General features: G+C 57.3%; 1 protein-coding gene across 1 annotated transcript; it reads right to left on the bottom strand.

Annotated features, from left to right (window-relative positions):
• Positions 1-2,096: 2,096 nt before the first annotated feature.
• KLHDC7A (kelch domain containing 7A) lies at positions 2,097-4,488 on the bottom strand. The gene is given in 2 exon segments (XM_021683503.1): positions 2,097-4,340; positions 4,342-4,488. Coding segments are annotated over 2 exon segments (2,391 nt in total).
• Positions 4,489-18,049: the final 13,561 nt, after the last annotated feature.

Raw genomic sequence — 18,049 nt, 5'->3', positions numbered from 1 at the left:
CCTCTCAGCCCTCCCTCCATCATGACGAGATCACCCACCGTCAGTGGGTCAGGAACAAACTCTGCAGTTTCCCTGGTCCTGACCATGGGACCATGCCCCAGGCAACGGGGCTCTGACAAGTTTTCTGGAGTGATCTCTAGGTCACCCTGGGCTTGGAGCCCTCCCTCAAGGCCTCCCTGCTTGGTTGTGGTCTAGTCCATTGCCTGGCTATTTGCTGGAGGCTTGCCCTTGGGGGCTGGATCTGGCTCCAGCTCCCAGATGGGGTTCACCTTCCAAGCAACCCCCAGCCTGGCATCATGATGCCCATGCCACCTCTCAGTCATGCTGAGTTACCCCCACTTCCCCACCAAGGGTCCCTAGGAGGCTCATGTCTGAGCGTTGGCTCTGAGCTTGAGCATGGCCTTGGCAGGGGATGGGGGGGCTGGTCACTAGGCTCCAACTTAGGAATCAACTAGGCAGCCTCACCTTCCAGGCCCTAGAATGGGGACGGTGGCTTTGAGGGGCCCAATGGAAGTTCTCATCTCCATGCCAACCTCTCTGTTATTTCTTGTTCTAATTGTGCATTTTCCAGGAAGACCCTGGCTCAGCCCCAGCAGCTGCAGTGAACACGAGCTCCTGTCCAGACCCCCAGGGGAATTTGGGAAGGACTTTCTCCAGGTGTTCTCATTTCTCTGGCAGAGAAGGCCATGAAATGTCCTTCCCATTTTCAAGGTAGGAACGCTGAAATCCAAAGCATCCTTAGCTCCCCACTTGTCAGGCCTGCCCTGGTGCACCCGCATCTCTACTTCTTTCCTCCAGGCTGCCTGTCACTTTAGAAGTGGTCCCAGCTGCCCTGGCTTCCGGCTGACACCGGGAACATCGCTGCCCTCCTATCTGTGTATGCGTCCTCCTCAGCGAGAGAACAGGGCTGTGGCAATAGATGGGACCGGTCTCTCTTCCTCCCGTCCAGGAAGAATGGGCAACGTCCTGAGGTTGGAGGGTCTCTGCCCTTTCCGAATTTACCAACTCTGATGTGAGAGCCGGTCCCAGTGTCCTGTGTGATTTTCCAGTTCCTCAGCTCCGTCACGAACCTGCCCCTCCCTCCTCTCCTGTCTGACCGGGCAGACCAGGTGACCACAGGGCACAGGGAGGAGAAATTATGCCAACGTCTCTCAGCAGCCCGGGAGGGGTGCCTGGCAGTGTCTGCCCCTGCTCCCCGAGGTGAGGGCTGTGTTGTTCGGACGGCTGCTGTATTCTGCAGGCTCCGAGCTCTGGGGAGGGAGTCAGTGGTCAGGAAGAGGAGGATGGGCCCACGCCGGGGAGCCCAGGAGGACGGGCGCCGACAGATCGCACCTACTCCTCTCTCTCCTGAGACCTCAGATGTGGGATCACTGGGGCTCTTCTTTGTGGACCACTACAGGATGTATGTTTTCAAATGGCTGCTAATTGGAGGCTTCTCCTCCTAGTATACTAGAATTCTAGGTAATGAGAACAAGTGAGGTGGGTCAATTTGCTCTGCAGGCAAGAGTCCCATGGGCAGCACCAACTGTCGCTGATCTACTTCTCCAACCATCTCTCCTCTGGCCGGGCCCCTGGGGGCTCCCCAGGGCTCTTGGCATGGCCGGAACCACCTCCTTGTGTGTCCCCGGTGCTTCTGGGAACCCTGGAGGTAAGGGCTCATGGCCAGTGTTTAGGATGGGGTCCCAGTGGCCTATAGAGAGCTGGCCCACCTCCAGCGGGGTTGGCTTGTGGGGTTATTGGGGGTCAGCCAGCACCGGGACCTGTGGTTGGGATGAGGCTGCGCCCCCAAACTTTGGCCAGACCCTGACATCCCTTCCGCCAAGAGTTCGGATTTGAAGCAAGGCGGCACCCGTCGCTGCACACGTGTGTGGCTGCCCTTAGCCTCGGAGCACCGGTCCCTGGTTCTATCTCTGCATCCCCCTGACAGCAAAGAAGCATCCGAGGGCCCCGGCCAGCGGGGGAGGTAGGGTTAGAATTCACCTCTCGCTGGCCAAATGCCTGAGCGGCCTGCTCTCCTAGAAATGGCTCACGGAGTGGCGGGCAGGGGGTGCCTTTTGCTTCCCGGTTTTGCAGGAGAAGTCCGGCGGAGTGGGTAGCTAGACCCTGGTTTGAGGCACATCGGGGACGGGCAGGGTCAGGACGGTGGGCAGGAGGGTGCCCCGCGGGGAGGGGAAGCTCCGCAGCTCCTTGGGCACAAACCTGGGCGAGATGTGGTCAGCCAGGAAGCAGAGCGTGCGCCGGCGCCCCACGCAGTAGATGAGGTCCCCCAGCACGGCGCACCGGAAGGCGTCGGGGTAAGGCGTCCGCTGCGTGGCACACTCATACCAGAGGCGGGCGCTGGCCCTACAGCGGCACACGCTGATGCCCAGGCTGCGACTGAGGTCAAACCGGTAGAGAAAGCCGTTGACCGCCACCATCTCGGCCGTGCGGTCCTTGCCGCCCCCCGCGGGCCCGGCCTGCCAGCGCTGCTCCCGGACGGAGAATCGGAGGAGCAGGTAGCGCAGGGTGCCGCCCGTGACGAAGATCTCACCGGCGCACGCCGTGGCCGTGTGTGCCAGTGCGAACGTGTCGCTGGGGAGTGGTGGGACGAAGGTCCAGCGGTCCAGGCGGGGGTCATAGCATTCCACCGTGTTCAGACACTCGCCCCCAATGGCGTACAGGTGGCCGTCCAGGGCCACCAGCCGGCAGTGCGGCCGGGGCTGGTTCAGCGGGCACACCTCGCTCCAGATCCCCGTCAGTGGGTTGTAGCAGAAGACGCGGTTGGAGGGCTGGCGCCCAGACCCCTGGCAGCCGGACACCACGAAGAGGTAGTTGAAGAGACTGCAGAGGGCACAGCCTCGGGACACAGCCTCGGGGGGCAGACGGACCAGTGGGTGCCAGGCGTCCCTCTCCTCGTCATAGCAACAGAGGTGGCCGGAGCCCTCCTGGGGGCACACATCGGCCACCACCAGGTGCTTGCGGCCCCGCAGCCGGCGCCGGAGGATCAGCTCCCGCTCGGTCCCGCTCAGGCACCCATAGACGTCTGGGCTGCGCAGCACCTGAAGATAGTTGTCACTCATCACCTTGTAGGCTGCCTCCTGCAGCGCCTCCAGCTTCTGCCTCTTGGCCAAGGTCAGTACCTGGTAGCAGTTGCCCAGATCCAGGTGGACGCCCAGGGCGGAGCCAGGGGCCAGCGGGAGGTGGATGAAATTGGTCCCTGCCACCAGCTGCACGTGGGGCTCCCCGCTGCTTCCGGCTGAGCTGGCCCCGAGAGGAGCCCCGGGGAAGGGGCGGCCAGGCAGGGCACTCCGGTCTGGGCAGGACGGAGTGGGGGCCCCAAAGCCATCAAGCTGCAGCTGGAGCTCTGGGTTCTCCAGGATCTGGAGGAGGCTGTCCTTCCTGCTGAAGCCTTGCGTGGAGGGTGACGGCACAGGCTGGGGGCAGGTGGGTGTCTCGGTTCCATCTTCCTGGTCAGCGGCTTGGCCTCCTGAAGCTGCCCCTGTTCCCGGGGGGCCTGGTGGTGGCACGGGGGCTGGACACTCAGCCAGGGCAGCTGTTCTGGGGGCCAGCCTACCCTTGGAGGTGGCCCGGGAGGTGGATTCCACATAGTAATCGTACACCTTGCCCTTCAGCCTGGGCCCGGCCCCCTCCCCCTTGTCCTGTAGGAAATTCTCCTCCACACGAACCCAGGCCACCGACGAGTAGGTGTAAGAGGTGCTGGAGGCTCCCTCCTGCTGAGGCAGGGTCAGGCCCATGTCCATGGTGGCCTGGAGGGCCCCGGCCTCTTCCCTGTGGACCCCTGTCACGCGGGTGAAGACCCAGCTCTTGCTCACGTCGCTCTTGCCTTCCACGTGGGCCATCCAGTTGGTGGGGGCAGCCTCCTGCTCCTGGGACCCTGGTTGCCCCGGGGGGCCACCGTCCAGCCACGGGGCAGGCTCGCTGCCCTCACTGCGGCCGGCTGCTGTGGCGAGACCAGCGTAGGAGCTCTGGGACTCGCTGCCCAAATGGGGGTGGTGGGGCCGCTTGGGCGTAGGGCCAGCAGCTGTCCCGGCTTCCTGGTCACTGCAGCCAGGAGGCACCGGCTCAGAGTCCGGGTGCCGCCCACCCCCTTCCTCACCAGCGCCCTTCTCCGCGGGCTCCCGAGCTTCTTGGGCTTCTGAGTCTTCGGGAGAGCGTCCTGTTGCCAGGACTTGGGAGTCGCCCCAATTCTCCCAGCCACAGCCCGGCGCCTCTCTGGTCCCCTTGCTTCCCCTCCGGCGTCTCAGCGCCCAGTGCGGCGCCCTGGGAGTAGCCCCCTGGAGCGCAGGCTGCCCGGAGCCCTCGGCCTCCTCATTGGCCTCGGCCTTGGCGTTCCTGCCCCCCCCGTGGGGCCTGGCCAGGCCTCGACTTGTACAGCCTGTAGGCCACGGTCACCAGGAGCAGGGCAGCGGCGGACAGCACCACCTTGCCTGTCAGCTGCATGTCCAAATGCCAGTCCTGGGCCTCTACTCCTCCTCTTCTGGGGAGCATGCTTCCCAAAGCCTCCCCGGGGCTGAAGAATGTCAAGAATCCGATTAATGATTGTCCAATAGGGGCCGGTTCCTGGTTCCTGCGGAGCAGAGCTGGAGGGGGTTCTGGGCTGGCTCTGGCCAGCCAGGGTCCGGTCAGCTGGGGGGATTCGGAGCCAAGGTGACCTTGTGCTGGCAGATGGTGGCCACTGGGGCTCAGGGCCAGCAGATCTCGGCGCTGGCCTCCCTGGATCCTTCGATACTTTTCCTGGGGGTGAGGGTGGGGGTTGTGCCCCAGGGCTGAGCTTGTGATCAGCCACCTGAACCAGCAGCTGCTGGAGGATGTACACAAAGAGGGAGGAAGCTCTTGACCACACAGTCACCTGATGCCAGGAAACGCACAGGGTTGGTTATTATATGTGTGTGTGTTTTATTTTCTCTTTTGCAAATCCACCGGGCTAGGAGTGTGGGTGTGGTGAACTGGGCGACAGGTGGAGCTGTGGCAGGTGTGGCTTGAGGGCCTCCCTGTCTGTTTCCTTCCCGATGGGGTCTGCTGGTCCCGGCGGGGAGGTCTGCAATTAGCAGCAGGGACGGCTGAGCCCCGGACTGCAGCCAAGCCACCTGACTCGGCTTTGAATGCCTCTGCCCTCCCTCTGGCCCTCCTGAGGGCAGATGGGGAAAGCACCGGGCGTTAGTGCCCAGATCAGGGAGAGACGTGGGGCACATCCTTGCCCTCGAAAACAGACAACGTCCTCTGGTGAGAGGCCAAGGGAGATTCACCTGCCCCCATCTCACCAGTGCTGTGGTTTCCAGATCCAGACTGACTACCTGGCTCTGCCCCTTGCCAGCTGTGTGAACTTAGGCAAGTGACTTCCCCTCTCTGTGCCTGAGTTCCTTCATCTGTAAATGGGGGTAACAGCTCACGCACCTCATAAGGTTGTGGTTGGTGTGCGTACAGCCCACAGTGCTGAGCTCCACCTTGTGAAAGCTCACGAAGTATCAGCCATTCTTCTTCGTCTTCTCTTCCTCCTCCTCCTCGGAGTCATTATCATTCATATGAATCGTCACCAGCTGGACCTGAAGCACAGATTCAATTCTGCCCCTCCCCAGACCAAGGTCCTCCCAGGGCACCCAGAGGCCAGGGCAGGGCTGCCTTTGGGGCCAGCAGGTAAAGTGGCTAACGTGCCCAGCAGACGGGCCCTGCACTGCCTGATCCCTCTGTGTCGGAGACTCTGATCCCCTGGCCCGAATGGGGCCGAGCACAGCGGGGACAACTACCAACATGTTCTGTGCCTTTCCAGGGGTAGAATGGAGGGGGGCACTCTGGATGAATTTCATCTGATGCCCACCATCCCGTTTGGGAGAGATGCAATTGTCACCTCCCATTTTATGGCAGCTCCAAGCTCATGTCAGTTGGCTTGTAACTGGGGACTTGTATCCCTGTTTCCAGAGTCCAGAGTTTTGCAGACCTGACTTCACCCACCAGGTATGGTTCCCCGGGACACAGCCCTCCGCAACCTGTTCCGGGGCGACCGGCAGCAGGTTCCCTCCTTTTCTTTCCCTCATAGTCAAGATATTGATTCTGAAGATAATGGGCACCGGAGCCCTGGGGTGCTTGTCAGAAATGCACATTTCCAAGCTCTGCTCCTCAGACTTTCTTTTTTTAAAATTTTTTTCTCTCTATTTTTTTATTATGTTATGTTAATCACCATACATTACATCATTAGTTTTTGATGTAGTGTTCCATGATTCATTGTTTGCATATAACACCCAGTGCTCCATGCAGAACGCGTGCTCTCTTTAATACCCACCACCAGGCTAACCCATCCTCCCAGCCCCCTCCCCTCTAGAACCCTCAGTTTGTTTTTCAGAGTCCATTGTCTCTCATGGTTCGTCTCCCCCTCTGATTTCCCCCCCTTCATTCTTCCCCTCTCTGCTCCTCAGACTTTCTGATTCAGTAAGTTTGGGGTATCTCCCAGGAAATCCCCAGGTTTGACAATCACCTTGGAGACTTCCGTGGGTCTAGGAATTAAAAAGTAAGTGAGCTTTGCTATTTGTCTGCTGAGAATTCCTTTTCATGCTGAGGAGGTGGGTGAGCACCTTGTTTCATCAGGACGAGTAACAGGAAATGGGGAGTGAGGTCCTGGGTACTTTGCGTAAGTAAAATCATTTCATCTTCCTGGTAATCTGGGGAGGTAGGTGCTGTCATCACCCTCATTCTACAGGTGAGGACACAGGCTCAGAGGGATCCGCCAATGTCACGTAGATCGTGAATGGCAGAGTCTTGATGTATGACCAGGTCTCTCTGGCTGCATGGATCATTCCTCTTCCTCTGGGAAGGGGAGGACGAGGTATAAAGGGATAAAGGGTAATAGAAGTGATTTGTCCAATGGTGAATCCAGGCCTTTGGGGGTCCCCTGCTGGCCAAGTTACCATTTCGGTGGTAGGGGCAGCTTTGGGACTCCCACACCCTTGGAAAGGGGAAGACTTATGGCATGCCCCTTTGGTGACAATGCTGTGACCTGGCATTGTCCTCTCAGATGCCACCGAGTGAGCAGGGTGTCAGCTCCTTGGGCATGCTGCTTCCCACCCAGTAAAGACTCTACTGCGCCAGGAGCCACTTTCTCTGTGGCTCCAGCGTAAACCCTTTGAATCAGACAATCAAAGTACCACAGGCCAGTGGACGGCCAGGGAGACTAGAGCAAGGGGCATCAGAAGAGAGGTCAAAAGAGTATTCCAGAAAGAGGTGTTTAGCAACGAGTATTGATAAAGGAAGGAGGGGGGTGTAGGCAGATTAACTGAACAAATATTCACCAGATGCTCACCATGTACCACGCCCCTTGCTGGGGCAGCGACATATATTACAGAGACACACATGGCCCTGGCACCTTGGCAGACTGCCACCTTGGGAAGACGCTGCTGAGCAGGAGGTTGGTGGGGAGTGATGATGCTCGTTGGCGAGGGTTTCCGTGGGAGAGCGCACGGGGGTAGCGCAGAGCGTGGATGTGGCCAGAAGAGGGAAGGCCAAGAGGAGAGAAATTGCGGGTCTGAGGACATGGAAGCCTGACAGGCATGACGGTGTCTGGACATCTCCAGATTGGGGCTTGGGGCAGGTGCAGGCAATGTATGTGGGGGTGTGTGTGAGTTAGATGGCACTGATTTGACTCCTGGTGTGGCATTTCCTGCGACCCTCCCTTGTGGGAGGGCCGGAGTAACACCTGCCGAACAGCCGAGCCCAGAGGAGCCCCCATTCAATGAGGCTTCCCGCTGTGCACCCTCTATTCTGTGAGACACCTGTCATAGAAAAGAGAGTTGTTACTCACAGTTCCCAAGAGGGTCCCCCACGCCACACCATGCAGGGCCTCATGGGGAGGCACTGGGGTCAGGAAAGAGGCAGATGGAGCCAGAGGACAGAATGGGAGTGTGATTGTGGTTTTTCACGGGAAGGAGTGGGCGAGGCAAGGTGAATAGATTTAGGATCAGCTAGTTTGAACAATTTCAGGGGGCCCCAGCACTGTCTTTCTTTGTCTCCTACCTGGTCCTGGAGTCATTGGGACAGGGGAATATTGGCCCTGGTGTAGGAGAGCCTCAGGAGAGTCGGATAAAGCAGGTGGTGTGGCTCCGCTTTGGATGGGTTCATTTGCATATGAAAGGGGGCGCTCCTGGGTGAGTCATTTGCTGCCTCTAGGAACTAGCTAATCCTGGGAGTTCGCTGTGGCCGGTCCACCATACAGAAAATCAGAGGATATAGCTACTAGACAGAAGCCCGGAAGACAAAAGAACAAGGACTTTGGGGCCTCTAAGAGGAGGCAAGCACCCCTGCAGGGCGGTTGGGAGTGAGCTTCCGGCTCTCTCCTGAGAGAGATCCTGCCGGTGAACGCCACACTCCCACTAGCAGGCTTCAAGCTCCAGAAATTACAGCTCCCCACCCCCGCCCCCTTCCCAGTCTGTTTGGAAAAAGTGAAATGAACAAATGAAGACAGGAGCGAAATTAAAAGATAATTGGAAGTCTGTATCGGGCTTCGGTGAGGGTGCGTGCGCGCCACCAATCTGGCCTCTTGGTGCCAGCAGGACCAATTGAGAAGTCTGGGGTTGGCTCAGGGGGTGGATAAAACAGTCGGAGCTGAATGCGTGCCATGCAAATAAACAGGCCCATCTTCCAGTGATTGGCTTCGAATTCGGTGGTGCCCGTCCCTCCTCTGGTCTGCTCAGCGCCAAGGGTCTGCGTTTCCCAAGGTGGGTGCCGACTCCAGGTGAGGCCCTGAGTGGGGGGCCCGAGGCCGGGAGGAGGTGGGTGGAGGTATCTCAGTGTCTGTGCAGAGAGGGAGACAGGGAGGACTAAGGCTTCTTACACACACACACACACACGCGCGCGCACCCCATGTGCACACGTGCACACACAGGAGGGAGAGGGCAGCGCTTCCGAGTCCGAAGTGTCAGTGATTAAAGGACCTGGTCTGACTGATGCAGAGGCCAAGGCCTAGGGAGGGAAAGTCTGTGTAGCTGGGACTAGAACACAAGGCATCTAACTGGGCCCCCGGGGGTGGGAGGAGGAGGAGGTTAAGGACAGATTCCTACTCATCCAGAGGGCGCACAGTAAGTATTTGGTGGTGAAGTGGTGGTTCTTTACACTTACCCAGGGGCTTTCCTCAACAACCTCTCCTTGACACGTGATGGGTTTCGTTATGCTCAGCACCCCCAGGCTGCACCCCCGGCTGGCGTGTACCGCCCCATCTGCATGGGTCATCAAATGCTGAAATATTTCCATTCTGGCTGGGGAAGAGCCACTCTCCCAACCCCACCAGCTTGGCTGCCACTCCCCCAGGACCCCCTCTGTCCGATCTGCCATTTGTGGACTGGAAGCTTAGTATCACAAGGGTCCTCCAACCGTGCGCCCCTCTGCTAGGGCAGTGCCCCGCCTCACCAGGCAGTAAAATATAGACTATTCCCCTGGGCTCTGCTGTCCCCCGGGCCCCTGTTCAGCTCCATCCAGGGATGCTGGCAGCACAGTTAAGGGACTGAGGCTACCACCTTGGTCAGGAATCTGAAACAGCGAGGTGAGGCCCAACCAGGACCCCGGTGGACCCACCTTGGTGATCGTCACCTACTGAGCCTCAGGTGCCAGCTCACCCCTCCCATCCGGCCTTCTAGTCACGTGACCTCCACAAAACCCTGTCCTGGTTGTTACAGGCACAGCCTGTGACCCGCCCTTCTGATTCTCCTGCCCTGCGTGGTCCGCACTGTCATCCTTATTTTATAGGTGAGGGCGCCGGAACTTCCAAGTGAAGAGGTGATCTTGCCCCAGGTCCCACAGCTGGTGAGTAGTGCGCAGATGGGGCTCAGGTCCGTCTGCTCTTTGACCTTGGCCCTGCACCCATCCAGCCTACCGTGCGGTCTGCTGCCAAAGTTGACCTCCGCAGAAACCCAAGGGAGGCTACCATTGCTTTCCAAGGAGACAGGTCACTGAAGTTCCCTTCTGTTGTGGGACAAGCGGAGGCCAGGGCTGGGTGCCGTCAGGGTTTTGGAGAGGACAAGGTGTGCTGTAGTCACCAGGAAAGGGAGTTTCAAAGAGTCGGGAATGCCAAGGGCATGAAGAAATGTCCTACTTACAATTCCACTGCATAGACCATTAGGAAGTGGAATAATGGCCTTTGATACGTGCCTGTGAATTTGATGCGGAAATTGAACGTGAAACGATTCCTGGGTGCCGTTGGAGATGGCAGAGTGCGTCCTGATTTTTGCTCCCGGGGTGGGATGAGTGGAGGCGGAGGGAGCATCCTGTGTAGCACATCCACCGCCTGCGTGTGAAGGGATGGAGCTTTCACAGCGGGCCCAGGGCCAGTTCTCAGAGCCAATATTCCTGGGGCGCCCACTCTGTGTCAGGCCCTGGGCTCTGCTGAGGCTGTAGGCACCATCTCCTTCCACCTTGGCACCCCCCTGCAGCAGGGGTAAGACCCATTCTAGAGATGAGGACACCAAGGCCCAGTTTCTTGCCCGGGGCTAAGTCTGTTTGACCCCAAAGCCATTTTCCAGAAACCCTTGTTAGCATGCAGGACCTCAGGCCCCTCACCAGCCTAAATCCTCCTGCTAACCAGATCCCTACGGGAAGCACTATAAATACTTGGATTGGTACCCCCACCCACCCATAGTCCCTACTATATGACCTCGAATAGCCTCAAGACAATGTGGCTTCTTCCACCTGGGGTCAGAGAGAGGTCGCACCTTTGTCACTGTCCCTGTGACATCTGAGCTCTTGTAATAACCTTAATAGACATCACCATGGGTTCTGACTGTCAAAATCTCTGCGCCTCTGCTTCCTTCTCTCTCCAATGGGTGTGACGCCATCCATCCATGGGATTATTGTCAGAAAACACGTTAGGATGCCTGGGAGGACACCTGCTGCAGGTGCATAGCAGGGATTGCTAAGTGTTTATAGAATATTTTGACGGGTCAGAAGAGAACCCATCATGGTCGAGGGCTGGAGGTGTGCCTTGCTCTGAAGTGCTTCAGAGGCAGGTTCTCATCTAAGCGAATTTCTGCAACCTTCCCGAGCCGGCGGGGTTATCCCCATTTTACAAGGAAGGAGCCCAGAAGGGTTAAGTTATTTGCCCCAAGACACACAGCTAGGAAATGAGGCAGCTGAGCTTCCAACCAGGCAACCTTATGTCTAAGGGCCTTGCTTCTGGCCAGGCTGTCTTGCTCTCCTGTCAGTGCACCCTCCTCCTGCTGCGGGATTCCTGACAGTCGCCAGCCCGGCGTGCCCTACCGGGGCAGCGAGCTCTCTGGGACCGGCCGTCCGCAGAGCCCCATCCTAGCAGCTCGTGGCTCCCCTCCGTCTTCTCCATGTGCAGGCTCCAGGATGTCCTGTGGCTCCCCATGGCATCCCCTATCAAATCTAAATGCCTCGGCCTGTTCTCCAAGGTCCCTTTGACGGCCCAACCTCATTCGTCACTGTTCCCAAACGCCCGTTCTGCTCCCGCCAAGCTCATCCATTTACTGTCCCCTCATCCCTGCTGTCGCACGGGCCATTTCTCCCACTCATGGCATGCTTGCCCACATCTCTGCCGTTCGGCTCACTTTCGCAAAAACCCCAGATCAAAACTGGGCCTTCTCCACAGGGACTCAAGCCAGGGTAACCGTTCTTCACTCTCTCTGGGTCTCAGGTCCCTCTGAGGCTCCCCTGGAAGTTACAGATCCTTGTTCATACTGTCTCAGCTACAAATTCTGGAAGTCCCCTGGCTCCGGTTAGGCTATTCCTGAGTCAGGGGAAGGCCTATACTGAGCTTTTGGGAGTATGTGTCAGATTGGTTCTGGGGGTAAGAAATAACACCAACTCAAGGTGGTGTGTTTTGAAATAAATGTGTGCTTTGGGTTACTCCGTGCCAAAAAAAAAAAAAAAAAAAAAGTTCCTGGGCAGATAAGTGTAGAAATCACTGCTTTGTGACCTCTGAGCTCAATTGCTTCATTTGTAAAATGGGGCCGATAAAACCTGCTACTATATAAATTGTCATGGTGATCAGGTGAATTATAGCGCATTAAGGCCCACTTTTCTCTGGGCCCCCACATCCCGTGCTCTTCTCAAGAGACCATGAGGAAGGAGAGAAGCAGAGATCCTCTCCCGCCCAGGCCCAGTGGAGAGTGGGGCTGGAGGAACTAGGAGCCTGAGCCAGCAGGGAGGAGCTGGGGGGGCCGTACAGCTCTCCTGGGAGAGGAGCTGCTGCAGCCCTGAGTCCCCAGCTGACTCTCCCCGAGACGAGAGGGCTGGTGCTGGCCCCTGAGAGGTAGGACGGGTTTGTGTTCCACAGCCCTGAGCCTCTAAATGGAGCTAACTCAGTGCAGCCAGGGGCCTCGCTGGCCTATTAGAGCTGCTGGGGCTGAGTGCAAATCAGTGCTCTGCAGAAAGACAGCCGCCCAGGTGCAGAAGGTGGAGAGAGTGGTCCCAGCCAAGCTGCAGAGAGCCAGAGGGAACTGGGCGGAGGGGGGGGCGGGGAACGGGGGAGCAGGGAGGGGCGATGCTGCAGGGAGAGCAGCTGGGGAAGTCGGGCCAGGAGCTGGAGGCCCTGTACCAATCATCCGTCCATAGAATGCTAGGGGCCAGACCCGGGCCTGGTTCTGGGGAGGGAGAAACAAATGGAGAACAAACAGCTTCACTGAGCACCTACTATGAGCCAACCACCGGGAGAAGAACTCCATATTCTTCATGATTTAATCTTCATACAACACTGTGGCCGGGACAAGGCTATGTGGGTTCCACCAAATCCGGGTTCATTTCCTCTTCCTGGGCATCTGGAAGTGAAAACAACATTTCCCAGACACCCCCTGCAGTGGGGGGGGGGGCATTTGATGGAGCATGGCCAAGGAAGGGCAAGCTGAGATGACCTAAGTGGCTGCTGGGTTGAGTTAGGGAAGAACTGGTGTGCAGCTTCCCCTCCTTGCTACCCTTGCAGTGGTGACCTCAGAGGCCCCGTGTCCCAGCCCGCCCCTCCTCCAGCCCAGGTAAGACTGGGACATCAAACTGGTATTCGGCTGAGCTGCTGAGGTTTGCTGGTTACAGAAGTCAGTATCAATTTCCTGGGCCAACATAAAGTCCACTGGTAGAGGGATTGTCCCCACTTTGCAGATAGGGAAACGGAAGTCCAAAGAGGCCCAAACCTCCCCAGCTAGTAGGCTCAGCCTCACCCCTCCAAAAATCCTCTCCTCTGCCCTTTTAGACCCACCCCGGCCCTCCAGAAGCTCATAGTCGAGTGGGGGAGGATCATATCAGAGCAAATCATGGGGTGCTATGGAAACAAGGAAGAAAGAGCCCAGGCTTTGGGGGAGCAGGCCTTCCCAGAGCTGAGTCTTAAGGGATTTGACAGGTAAACAAGGTAGGGAAAGGACAGTTGATGCAGAGGGCCCATGGGTTGCAAAGGCCCTGAGGCTGGGGGCCATAATCAAGAGCTCTAGGCACAGGGATGGTTCTAAGCGCTTGAAAGTATATGGGGGGGGGGTTGAAGTGTCCAGCTTAGTGTCCAACTGGGCGGCAATGACATGGGGACCAAATGAGTTCTGGGCCTTACAGCCAGAAAGATTGAGATAGGAACCAAGGCAGGACTTCCCTTGATGGGAACGTTCCAGATAATGCAAGGAGTGAGGCTCGCCCCATCAGCAGTCACCAAGAACAGCAGAAAGGAGAGGGGCTAGTTTCAATTTGGTGAAGGGGGAGCCTACATTGTGTTTCCTTGTCCACGTCCCCCAGGTGTGCCCCCATTATCACCACTTCACAGGAGCATGGTGCTTTTCTGTTCTGCCTTCCAATTTCCCAGGTGCTGTGATTCAAAGACTGCGTCCCAGCCCCGTGCTCTGGGCTCCGTGATGCTGGGTGGTGGGGTCGCTTGCCCAATGGTTTTGCTTCACATTCCTCTAGTCGGCGACAGGTGAACAGGTGAACGCTGCTTATTTTATTCTGCCTCTTCGGAGGGGTTGTGTTTTCATTTCCATCGCTGCCCGAGAGCCCAGTGTTGGGGGGCTGGGGGGCAGACGAAGCACAAACCTCTCAGGGAAGAGCCTCCAAGTCCACGGTTTCTAGGCAGCAGGCTCCCTTTGCCAGTAACCGGAGCTTCCCAGAGTCGAGAGGGACCTCGGAGGCCCGCAGTCCAACCCTCTTGTGCTACACAGAGACCGCACAGAGGGAGATGATGCCCCAAATCCACGCAGAGGGGACCCATGTGCCAGTGCTGTGGCTTTCGGCACTGGGGTGAGCTCAGGGACCCCTCCCCTTGCAACTGTCCTCCCCGCCCCGTGTGTTGGCAGGCTGCTGCCCCCATTCCACAGCAAACCCGTGAGCAAAGAGCCCCGAGTGCTGTTTCATAAAAGAGAAACTGAGGCCCCAAAGAGAGGTGACCCTGCCCAGATCCTTCCACTCAAAGGTGGCAGGCAGAGCTGGGATTGTCGTCTCCCGAGCCCCGCAGCCGCCCAGGAGGGGATGCCAAGATGGCTCAGGAAACTCCAGCAATCCTTATCTCCAAGCTGTACTGGCAGAGATGGGAGAGACCCGTTCCCGGCTGGCCAGGTGCCTGGCTGGGAAGGTACCCTGAGCCTGAGACAAAGACAGGGACCCTGTCCAACCCCCGGCAAGGCTCAGGACCCAACAACTGCAGTGAGGTCCCGTGTGACTCCCTCTCCACGAGAAGGTACGCATCTGGAGGGCAGGCTGCGCATGCGGGGAGGGTCTGGCTTGTGCTTGGTCTTCCATAAACATTTGTCGAATACAAATGAATAAATGAGAACAGATGAGTTACCATGTTGACAAGAGCAAACAAATACAGCCCAGATTGAGCCTTTCATTGGTTTAAATACTGAGAGGCGATGAGCTGGTATCTTCAGGGCCAAGAACCATCAGGGGAGGCTGGAAGGGGCTGCATCTGGAAGGAGGGGATGTGGCTTCCCCAAGCGATTGCTGAAGAAAGGCATTCTGGGAGGCAGAAGAGCTTGTGCAAAGGCTTGGAGGTAGGAACGAGCAGAGCAGCCGGGCTGGGATGAAAGTACATGATCGTGGCCAGAGCAGGGGCCTATGTCGGGGTGACATGGGTGCCACAGCGGAGTGGGGCTGGCTGCCATCTGTTCTTTTCTTTGAGTTATTCTCAGGGCTATAGGGACAAGTCAATTGTGTTGAGTTGATGTCGGCTAAGGCTTGGAAATAAAACAAAAGAAAAGAAAAAACCGTTCCTGGGAGAGCTGAGTGGAAGGCTTGTGGTTAATCATTTCCTTCAAAAGTCAGGTTGCTCTGGGTGGGAGTCCTGGCGTCATCTTGAAATCTTTGTGTGTTCTTGGGCAGGTGGCTCTTGTTCTCTGGTCTCAGTTTCCGCATCTATAACACGGGCGGGGAGTTGGAAAATTTCCCCGTGATCAAGATCCTGAAAGTTCGTTCCCCCAGTGCAGAGATAGCAGATGGAGAATCTCACTGTGCGCTGGGGGCCACGGGGGTCGCCGGTTGGGGCCCCGACTTCTATTTCCTCTCTGGCTTGGCTTCTGTCCCTGCGCCATTCCCCTGGGAGCTGTGCTAGTCCTTTGCCAGCCCAATGCTACCTCCTGGCCTTCAGGATCCAGCTTAAGCATTGGCTCCTTTGTGTATCACAACTAACCATCACTAATGGTTACAGTGAAAGGTGTAATATTTATTTTGCTTTCACCAAGTGCCATGCACAGATCCCAAACAGCAACAACCCCGAGAGGTAGGTACTATGACCATTCCTAGGTCGTGAAACTGAGGCTCAGAGGGGACAAATGACGTGGAGTGGAAACCAGAGGTAACTGGTGGGGGGGCACTGCCACTCTGCAGTGTGAGGCCTGAACCCCAGGCTTGGCCCAGTGCCTCCAGCCTGGGCAACCAACCTCTGCGGAGGTCAAGTCAGGGCAGGAGGGCGGCCTTCTAGAACTGGTTTTTCTTGCTCTGGGTCTGGGCTGGAGGCAGCCACTGTGCCAAGTCTGGACGCTGAGGACTTGGCAACTACTCTTTCAGGATCTTCTGGTCACACGACCTTCTTTTGCCCCTGTGGGCTGGGTGAGGGCCAAGGGAGGCCCCTCGGGCTGCAGCCTGACCTCTGGGATCAACTGCAGAGAGTACGTGTGAGCAAGGTGGCCTCAGGGCAGAGAGCACGGGACTGGGGTCAGGCTGGAGTGCTGGCTTTCTCGGTGATCTGCTGAGTGGCTTTAGGTCAGTTTCCCCATCTGTGAAATGAGGACATTGGGTGGATCCTAACCAGCTCAGATATCAAGATCCGTCAACCCAGCAGTGGTCAAGGTTGACATTGCATGTGATGACAGAGAGAGGCGTGTGTTTGTGTGTATACATGTGTGTGTGCATAGGGGGGGGGGGGGGGGCTGGGCTCCTTCTCAGATCAGAGGGATTGGCATGTGGAAGAAAAGGGTTTGGGGAAGAGCCCCTGATGGACAGTCAGGAGACCAGGTCCTCATCCTGGCTATAGCACTGACTTGCTGTGTGTCCCTGAGAATACAGCAGTCCCTCTCTGGGCACATGGATCTCCATCAAATAAGAGCCTCTGGCCCATAATCTTTAGTGTTCCTGTGGCTCTGAGTTGTTTGGATACTAAAGGAGTGGGGGGGGGTGATTGAAGAAGTGAGCACGGTCCTGGAGTCACCCCAGACATGAGCCCTGGCTCTGCTTCTTTTTTTTTTTTTTCTAAAGATTTTATTTATTTATTTGAGACAGAGAGAATGAGAGAGAGAGAGAGAGCACATGAGAGGGGGGAGGGTCAGAGGGAGAAGCAGGCTCCCTGCCGAGCAGAGAGCCCGATGCGGGACTCGATCCAGGGACTCCAGGATCATGACCTGAGCCGAAGGCAGTCGCTTAACCAACTGAGCCACCCAGGCGCCCGCTGGCTCTGCTTCTTGCTGGTCATGTGACCCTGGGCATTCCTTCTCCAGTCCCCAGGGTTTGCTGATCCGTCTGGCACAGTGGGCACAGTGCTGAGAGCCCATGGCACTCTTAGGGGCCCACGCAATGTTTTAATTTCTTTTTAAAATCAGAAATAAAAGAAGAATGTAATCCACCCTGGTTATGTTCATGTATATAAATGTGCTTTTAAAGCCTTTTTTATGAAAGGAGGCAGAAGTGCCCCAGGCCCCCGAAAGTCATAGGTGGCCTGGCTCTCCAGGGTCGCATCCTCGGGAAGAGGTGTGGTATCCCTGGACTCCCCAGGGCTGTTGGGAGGAAGACATGAGATAATTGTGTGAAGCTGCCTGCCCTCCAGGGAGTGGCTGGATCTGGGTGAGAGGTGTGCCAGCAGAGTAATGGCCCCCCAAAGCTTTCCACATCCGAATCCCTGGAACGTGTCACCATCATTTATGCGGCAAAGGGGTATTAAGTCTGCATACAGAATAAAAATTGTGGATCAGCTCACCATAACGTAGAGACATTACCCAGGGTTATCTGGGTGGGCCCTAGGCGATCCCAAGTGTCCTTACAAACGGACCCGGGAGGCCGGAGGGTCAGGGTCAGAATGATGAGCTGAGAGAAAGACCCGGCTGGCCACCGTGGGCTCTGCAGATGGAGGAAGGGGCTGTCAGCCAGGGAATGTGGGCAGCCCCTCCAATCTAGAAAAATAGGAGGAAGCAGATTCTCCCTGGTGCCTGCAGACACCTCGACTTTAGCCTAGTGAGACCTGGGTCAGATGCTGACTTCCAGGACGGTAGGATCTCATACATTCATGTTGTTAAAGCCACTTTGTCTTCCGTGATTTGGGACAGCAGCAATAGGACATGAATGCAGGAGTGTGGGAGGACTGGGGCCCTAGCGGAGGCCCCTGCCTCTCTGTGAGCAGTTCCCACTTCTCAAAGGCACCCCGACCCAGCATGGCACCCCTTCCGGGGAGGAGCCTCCTCCAGACCTGGCATGGAAGGTGGAAGGGAGTCGTATGGGGTCTGAGGGTCAAGGGAGGTACCAGGCTAAGTTGCTCATGTTTTGTTTTTCCTGGTTTTCCCGTGTCCCTTTGTGTCCAGGCTCATTTTCTCTAGGGAAGCCGAGACTCGGCGATGCCAACTCCCGTCTCCATATGCCCTGGTCCCTGCATGCCCCAGCCCCA

This window comes from Neomonachus schauinslandi, chromosome 4, assembly GCF_002201575.2.
Source record: "Neomonachus schauinslandi chromosome 4, ASM220157v2, whole genome shotgun sequence".
NCBI lineage: Eukaryota > Metazoa > Chordata > Mammalia > Carnivora > Phocidae > Neomonachus > Neomonachus schauinslandi.
This window is presented reverse-complemented; position numbering and strand designations above follow the sequence as displayed.